This window comes from Halichoeres trimaculatus, unplaced genomic scaffold, assembly GCF_033239565.1.
Source record: "Halichoeres trimaculatus isolate MK-OKI-2021-1 unplaced genomic scaffold, fHalTri1.1 fHalTri1_scaffold_6, whole genome shotgun sequence".
NCBI classification, from domain to species: Eukaryota; Metazoa; Chordata; class Actinopteri; order Labriformes; family Labridae; genus Halichoeres; species Halichoeres trimaculatus.
Genome location: NW_027437184.1, coordinates 36,550,106 through 36,559,068, shown reverse-complemented (window position 1 = coordinate 36,559,068; position 8,963 = coordinate 36,550,106). Strand labels below are relative to the sequence as shown.

The 8,963-nt window shown below is 39.2% G+C and overlaps 1 protein-coding gene across 1 annotated transcript; it reads right to left on the bottom strand.

Annotated features, from left to right (window-relative positions):
- Window positions 1-4,804: 4,804 nt before the first annotated feature.
- LOC141791257 (protein ripply1-like) lies at window positions 4,805-7,676 on the bottom strand (the record flags this gene model as incomplete). Its single annotated transcript, XM_074671536.1, is given in 4 exon segments — window positions 4,805-6,689; window positions 6,691-6,843; window positions 6,980-7,054; window positions 7,660-7,676. Coding segments are annotated over 4 exon segments (297 nt in total), but the record flags the coding sequence as incomplete, so codon positions are not given.
- Between the last annotated feature and the right edge of the window lie 1,287 nt (window positions 7,677-8,963).

The following is an 8,963-nucleotide window of genomic DNA, read 5'->3' as shown; positions in this document are numbered from 1 at the left end:
CGCAGCTGGATGAAAATGATAGACTGAAATCAACTGTTCTTTACACTCGGGTAAAACCAGAGAAATGCATTTTGTTCTGAAAGTTTGCTGTTCAACTAACTGTTAATAAGAGGTTTATAGTGGTATTAGCACAGTTACCAAGCTAATTCCGTGTACAAACACACTTTTCTACTTTTATATATAATTTTTTATATTATTTATTTTATGTTCTTTAAATACTAGAGGTTTACAAGACAGGGTCAAGAGAAAGGCTATTTTTTATTCTGTAAAAGTCAGGAAGCTCAAATAAACTTTTTGCAAGAAACACACTCAACATCCACTGTTGAAAAATTTTGGAATAATCAATGGGGAGATAAAATTTACTATAGTCATGGTACCTCAAAATCGGCTGGAGTGGCGATTCTATTGAATAATTGCACTGGATCAGTTACATCTATCAAAAAAGATGAATATGGACACTGGATTGTTATAGTTATAAGCATTGACAACTCTTTCATGATTATTGCTAACATTTATGGTTACAATAGTCCTTCACAAAATAAAGAGTTGCTCTCTAAAGTGGCTGAAATTATTCTAGAGCAGAAAAGCAAATACCCCACGGAGGTCATAATTGCAGGAGGTGATTTTAATTGCGTGCCTGATGAATGGTTAGATCAGTGGCCAAGTAAATATAGTCAAAATTATTATAATGCATTAATTCAAACATTCTGCATAGATCTAAATCTAAGTAATATTTGGAGGGAAACCTATGGAGATACACAACAATTCTCTTGGTTTAAACCCAATGGAGGTGCTAAATCTAGAATTGACTTATGGTTGGTCAGCAACAGTTTATGCAATATCGTCTCAAAAGTTGCAATGGATTCAGCTCCATTGACAGATCATTCTCTTATTACACTTGAAATTAAACCTTTAATCTCTTTAAACAGAAAAAAGGTTTCTGGAAATTTAACTCATCTCTTCTGTTAGAAGATGATTTCTGTCATACAGTGAGCGCAATGATTAAACAAGTTAAAAATGACATAGACCTTGAAACACATTGCAAAAAATGGGAATTTTTGAAATACAAAGTAAGGCAATATGCAATTAGTTACAGTAAAAAATCTTGCTGAAATAAAGAAGGAAAAAGAAAAAGAGTTAATCACCCAAATAAACAACCTATGTAATCTTACTAATCCTTCGGACGACCAAAATCAACTACTTTTATAATTTCAAAGGCAGTTAGATACGTTTTACCAAAATAAAGCAAAAGGAGCATTTATTAGATCTAAAGTTAAATGGATCGAAGAAGCAGAAAAGAATTCTTCATACTGCTACAGATTAGAAAAGGGCAGGTAAGCGAAAAATGAAATGAAATCATTACTGATTAATGGTAACGAATGTTCAGACTCTAAATTGATATCCAATGAAATCACTGCATTCTACACTTCTCTGTATAGATCTAGTTTCTCATCAATTGATTCTGAATTATTTTTTAATAAAATAAAAAATCATAACATCCCAAAATAAAAACTGAAGCTATCAAACTTTGTGACTCTAACATTTCTCTGATTGAACTGGATAATGCTGTTCAAAAATTAAAACTAAACAAATCCCCAGGCTCTGATGGCCTGACCTCAAATTTCTATAAGCATTTCTGGACAGAATTAAGAGAAATGTTACTTGAAGTATTGAAAGAAGCAATTGAAAAACAAAACCTCCCACCGACAATGATGCAGGGAGTGATAGTTCTTATCCCAAAACCTAGGAAGGACAAAAAACTTATAGATAATCTTAGACCTATTACACTCTTGAATAATGATTATAAAATTTTATCCCATGTTTATGCTTCAAGACTAAAAGCTACGCTCCCTGAAGTCACTAGTATGACTCAGACGGGATTCATGCATAACAGATCTATACATGACAACATCCGCCTAGTGCTTGATTTACTAGATTATGAAGATTTTATACATGATAATGGCTTTATGCTTTTCTTAGATTTTAAAAAGGCATTCGATAACTTGGAGCCTCCTTTTTTAACGCAAGCTTTACAGATTTTTGGTTATGGGTCTAAGTTTATCAACGGGATTCAGATACTGTATAAAAACAGAAATAGCTCTGTGTTCATTATTCTCATGGTAGCACGAGTCGATTCAACTTAAACAAAGGTGTAATTCAGGGCTGCCCTTGCAGTCCAGGGCTTTTCATTTTAGCTGCTGAATTGATGGCTATTCACCTTAAAAAATATCCAGACTTTGAAAGTGTCATGCCCTCCACTTCAAGGTAGCCAGGAGGCTTCCTTTTCCACCTTGTGTGTGGGCGTGTGTGCTTGTGTGTGTGTGTGTGTGTGTGTGTGTGTTTGCTGGTGTGCTTGAGTGTGTGACTGTGTGCTTAATTTTCAGGAGTGGAGTCAGGTGTGTGGGAGTGGGCAACACCTGAGCTGCATCCTAATCACTCCCCTTTAAATACTGGGCTCGGACTCCACCAAGCCGCCAGATCTTAGACTCTGCTTAATAGTTAGTCTAGCTCCAGCATTACTACTATAATTCTTTTGTGCCTTTTTTGATGCCCCAGCTCAATCCTGTTCTTCTCTGTTTAGAACCTGCTCTGGAACCCCAGCCTGCCATACCCTTCTCTACATCCCTGGATTCATCTACATTACCAGATTTACCCCCCACATTGGACATTCACTTTCCCCTCCCTGGACTCTTTTTTGGACTAAACAATCCCGGACTTGCTGAACAATAGTTTTTTTTGTAATCAATAAACATTTTTTGAACACTGATCTGAATTCCAGTCCCTGTGTTCTGCTCGTGGGTTCAGAATTTGTTTCCTGCCTGACAGAAAGGGATTGAAATTTTTGGTCATGAACTCATAATAAGTCAGTATGCAGATGATACCACTCTTTTTCTTAAAGATGACAAGCAAATTACTATAGCTCTGCAGACAATTGAAACTTTCTCCAGAGCCTCTGGTTTATTTCTTAATTTAGATAAATGTGAACTTTTACCAATCAAACATTGTCCCCATATTTCCATTCAAAATATCACAGTCAAACAAATGTAAAATATTTGGGAATTTATCTAACTAAAAACTCTAAAGAAAGACATTTAGAAAATTTAGAAAGTAAACTGGTCAAATGTAAGAACATATATAATCTTTGGTTACAAAGAGATCTTACAATCTTCGGCCGTATTTTACTCACAAAAGTCGATGGCATTTCTAGAATTCTTCATCCTACATACTCTTTAGCTTTAGAGCCATCCTTTACTAAAGCTGTAAATCAACAAAATTTCAACTTCATTTGAATAATAAAACCCACTATTTAAAAAAAAGCGGTTTTGCTTCAAGATTATAAAAATGGTGGACTTAAAGCTATAGATTATGAATGTTTGAATGGCACAATAAAAATAATTGGTTAAAATCATTTTTAAAAAATCCAGAAAACTTCTGGCATATATTTCCCAACAATATTTTTGCATCTTGTGGAGGTTTACAGTTTTTCTTAAAATGTGATTTTGAGGTTAAAAAAATAAATATTAAGCTGTCTAGTTTTCACCAGCAAGTACTGTTTTATTGGAAGATGCTGTACAAACATAACTTCCACCCCGCATACCACTTCGCTTTGGAACAACAGATACATTCTTCACAGAAAACAAGTCTTTATATTACAAGGACTGATGGACAAAAATATTTGGTGTATTATGGACTTGATGGACTCAAATGGAAACTTGCTTTCATATAATGACTTAAGCATGAGGTGGAACCTTTTCTGTCATCTAAAACTGTTTTTTTTGTCTTGTTAATGCTATTCCAAAACCTTTCATGCTGTTAGCTAAAGAGGTGATTATTCACTCCAATTCAATATGCAGATTACCGAGTTTCCGTATAGGTCATTTACTTTTTTTGACAAAAATATAATAACAAGTTCATTAGACAAATAATAACTGATGAGCTTTATTCAAAACAGTACAGTAGAACCCAAGATCTTAAAGATTATGACTCGGTTAAGGTTAAAAAGTTAAGAACAGAATATTTGAAGTATCCCATACTTCCAAAATCCAAGGAAATTCATTTTAAAGTTATTAACAACATATATCCTTTGAGTGAATTTTTAAGACTAAGATTTAATTTTGACAGAAATGAATGTATCTTTTGTAAAAATGAAGTGGAAACCACATGTCATATTTTTTATGAATGCAAATGTGTTCAAAACTTTTGGTCCCAGATCCAGCTATGGTTGGAGAGAAAGAATATACAAATTAAATTAGAATCACATGTAGATATTTTATGTGGAATGGTTTTGAAAAACGGATCAGACAACTTGCTGGTTAATGTAATCCTTATACTGGCAAAACATTACATACATAACTCTAAATTTTTAAAGTCCCCACCTGCATTTAAAGGTTTTATTCATGAGTTTCAATCAAATCAAATACAAAATTATAATTTAATTGACCCTTGAACCTGAATTAAATAAATGTTTTTTTCCCTCCTTAATTTGATTTATTTCTTTATTGACTATACACTGTTCTGTATAATGTTTTTTTAATGTTACCTTTCCTACTCAACCGAATGTTCACAATGTGATTGGATATGATCTGTTGTGTGCCTTACAGTTTGTAACTAAAAATATATCCCAAAAAAAAAAAAAAAATCCCACTAAAGTCTGGCTCATGTAGGGGTACAGGACAGCTGGGGAATGTGCTGCGGGGGTGGGGGGGGGGGGGGGGGTGGGGTGGGGGTGGGGGGGGGGGGGGGGGGGGGGCGGCATGGTTTGGATGGCCAGTGTGACCCGCGTCCTAAATGTAAGGTCTACTTCCTTCTTTTCTCCTCACCTAGATTGTAACAAAAAGAGCAGGAACTCGTGGTCTTCTTTCACAGGATCATTAAGTAGTATCTGTTACGAGGATCAGGACTAAACTTGGCAAAAAAGCTTTCAGTTTGTTGACCCCTCTAGCTTGATTGATCTGTCTGTTAGAATGACTTGAAACATTGAGAACTGTGCTCTCTGGAAGCTATGGAACAGATCATGAATGATTTGGAGGCAGATGCATCTGTCCGCAGGTGTCTTGTCTTGTATTGTGTTGTATGATGTTTTAAATCCTGGAGCTATGTGTACATGTTGTGCCGGTTGTATAATGTGTGTTTCTGTCTGTTGTGAAAATGTAACTGTGCTGCTGACTGTCTTGGGCAGGACAGTCTTGGAAGACAGATTTTTAATCTCAACAAGTCTCTTCCTGCTTGGACAAAGGTTAAATAAAAGGAAAGACCCATTTTATGACAGTAAAGTTTTTGTTTCTTTAGTTGTCTGTTACTGTAATAATCACACCACACACATTAATAATAATAATAATGAATAATTATCATTATCGATTATGCTGTGTCACTTAATCAATGCATTGGGCCCCAGCGCATGTTGCTTGGTTAGTGAACAATTCATGATTGGTGAATTCTGCTCTGTAATGATAGAAAGAGCTGACACTGAAAGGTCAAACATGGCACTGTGAAGTGGCAACATGGTGTTTAATCCTGCTGACCAACTCTTTTTGCCTCCCTGCTGGGTTTTGTTAAATTATCTGTATTGTGTATGAGTGCATTGTGTGATGAGTGGGTGTGCCTACTAAAACATATTCAAACATCATTAACATAACAATTAAATACTGAATCTCCAACTTTCCCAGTCTATACCTTTTTTCTCCCTCCTCTTGACAAACACCGAGCCGACTTTCACTCTCAGACACATCAGGAGACTTATATAAACTTCAAAGGTTGAAGACAGAAGAGAGGAAAGGGGAAAGCTCATCCACTGCTTGGTGAAAGAAGACAACTGTTGTGAAAAATGTTCTCAAAATAGCTTGTTTTATTTCTGTCAGCCCTGTTTGGACACAGTGAGACTGATGCAAAAAGTATAAACAAATTGGTCAATGTGACGATGTGTTAATGTACAAGTTATGAACATCATAAATTAAAGAGTGTGCAGAAACATTCTATGTACAGGGAGGAGAGGAATCAGACCCTGAGAATGACTGTAAACATTCATGTGTCCCAACGTGGGACAGAGAAGCACACTCTGTTCGGTCAGCACACAACCACACAACAACAGAGCAGAATCTCCAGGCATTCAGCAGGTGTGCAACACTAAGATAACCAGAGGGGGTCTGACATGGACACAGATCTCTGGACACACATATCAAATATCACGATTACATTCTGTACTGCACTGTAAGGCAGCAGCAGCATGCTTTGAAGAGTTTTTAGAGCTCCAATAACAGCCAGCATCCATGATAGACATGCTGTTTTCAGAGTTTAGGGTCAGGCAGCTCAGTCTGCGCTTTCTCTAGGGGAGGGTCATGTGATAGGAAGGACATCTCATGACTAGTAACAGCCATTAGGATTACAATCAAAAAGGCCCAATCAGAGGCCAGAGGAATCCATGCACAAAGCACCTCAGCAGCTTTTTTCTGGACCTGCCAAAGGGGCTCTTAGACACAGACTCAGAGCAAACACCAGGCAAACGTCCTGTTTTACAGCAAGAACACAGCAGTGTGTCCAAATCCTCAAACTGAGGACCAGGCAGGTGACACCAGTGAGAGCTGAAAAGGGGCAGTCTCTTGGTTTTGTCTCTGCCTTGTTTCCAGCATGGGGCAGCCACTTAGCTGCAGGATGTGAAATGAGACCTCTGTTTGAGGCTCTCTTTTGTGTAAACTGTCCTCCTCCCAGTTCTTCTCATCATCGTCCTCATCCTCACTATCCGTCTCTTCGTAAAAACTGATCGTTGCTTGAACAGGGAAGTTCCTTAGCAGGGCTTCCCCGTCGCTGTACAGGTAATCGAAGGACTTGGATTTGGGCCAGAATAGTCTAACAGAGGAGAGGATAAATGTTACAAACACATGGCTCTGAAGCTGACTGGGGCTGGGTTTTACGCCCCATGTATTGAAGTACACAAAGGAAACGTACAAAGTGTTAACCCAATGACAACAGAGTGGACACTGACCTGACAGGGTGCTGGAAAGCCTGAAGTTTCCCATCTGATGAGCAGCAGCCTGATTGCCATGGCTTGAGAGTACAGCTGAAGAGAGACAAACAAAGGACATGAGCACATGTCCATGTAAACACAACATGTTCAGGGATCAAACAGAGAGATTTCCTCCTCTTTACACCCCCCTGAAGTCCCTGTAAGATCCAGGACTTGTCAGTGGTTATAATCGCTCTCTAAAATCAGTATTGAGAGACAGTTCACTGCTTAACATCTGCAGACTCCTGCAACAGTCTTTAGCATGCTCTGTGTATGTTTTTTAAGCATCCTACCCATGTTAAAAAACAGGATGAGTCTCAATGTGAAGATGCAGCTAAAACACTGAAGTCACGTATGGTGTTCGACAGTCAGCTGGGAGAGACTCAACAAGTTTAACTGCATCTAATCTTTATTGGTGTTAGTGACTCATCAGGAGATCACTTTAAAAATAAGATTAAAATCATAAATGATGAAAAATATCCTCACGTTTTCTTAAACCCACTTCTTCAATGATCTGACCAACAGTTCAAAACCTAAGGCCCCTGATCTCCTGCCAGCCAGACTGCGAGCAGTGATGGAGCGCGATGATGGATGTGAGGTTCAGCTCAGTCTGTCTCTGACAGAAACGCTGACCCCTGACTGATCCTAGAGTAACTTACACAGGACGGTCTGCTGCGGGGTCGGTCTCCGCTGGATAACCACGGCCTCCACAGGGAGTTCTGTCTGCAGAGAGAGGACACACAGCAGAGCTAATTGGACAAGCCAGAATAGGGGGAATACAAACTAAAGATTTTTTTATATATATCAGATATATTCTGATATCAGTCTAACCACACACTTTGTATGGAGGGAGTCTGAAAGAAGGTGAGGTGCACACGTTAGCATTAGCTTAGCATAGCGGTGTGAAACCAGATGAGTGTTTCTACTATCGCTGTGAATGGTGAGTGAAACTGACGATAACCCGCTGTGGTACACAGCTAAACAGAGCCCCCATAGTTAAGCCTCGTCCGCAGCTATACACGGAATAAACCGGAGTTTAAGCGAACGATCAAAATGAAAACATGAGAGCGGTGTATACCTTGTGTTTGAGTCCGAGCTGCTGCTCGATGGGGGCCGCTGTGACAACCGGACAGCTCCGGGGGACGGCCGCTGGAGGAGCAAATAACTGGAGCTCATGGCTATCGCTTCGTTTCCCAGAGGGAGGTTCACGGTCCAAGTAATGGAACTAAATTCTGTCAGTGTGCGGCCGGGCGCACGTCTGCCGAATGACTACCGTCCGACGAGCTCGGTGTGCAGCCACTGGAGGAGGCGGACTGACAGAGATCCAGCCTGTGCCAGATTATAAAGCTCTGCAGGGGGGGGGGGGGGGGGGGGGGGGGCAGTCGGGGCCCCCTCCTCCCTACAGCTGACAAACGTAGCAGATGACTTTCTCACAGATGGAGAAAACTTTTATGGGCTTTACACTAACTGCAGTCTAATGCATCGGGCAAAACTGGAGTGTGTGCAGTAAACCAAACCAATTATAAGGAACTACATCCAGGATAAAACTGCAGAAGGAGGTGTTTTTCTGCATTTTCTGCTACAGACAAATCCGATGAGGTGTGATTACATGATACCAGAATAAGGAACAAAGAGTTGTTCAAATTTCATCCTCACAATTGTTTTCAAATCAAACATTCCCATTCCATTGATGTTACAAAGAGAGAGTCAGGAGTTTCAGACTGAATAGTGTTTAAATCATGTTGAAGGTCCTTTCTGAATCACAGAATATTAATGTTAGCGAGGTGAGGTGATGGTTTGTCTCAATTTTATTTTCCCCAGTCAATTAGTTTACTGCTGCTCCCTGCTGCCTCTTTCACAGATGGTGTCTGACTTTTCTCCTCCTTGTTTTTACAAACAACCTGTTGGTTCGAGATTTCTCGCCTCCCTGCGGCTCTCTGCTGTTTGGACAAGAGCCTTCTTT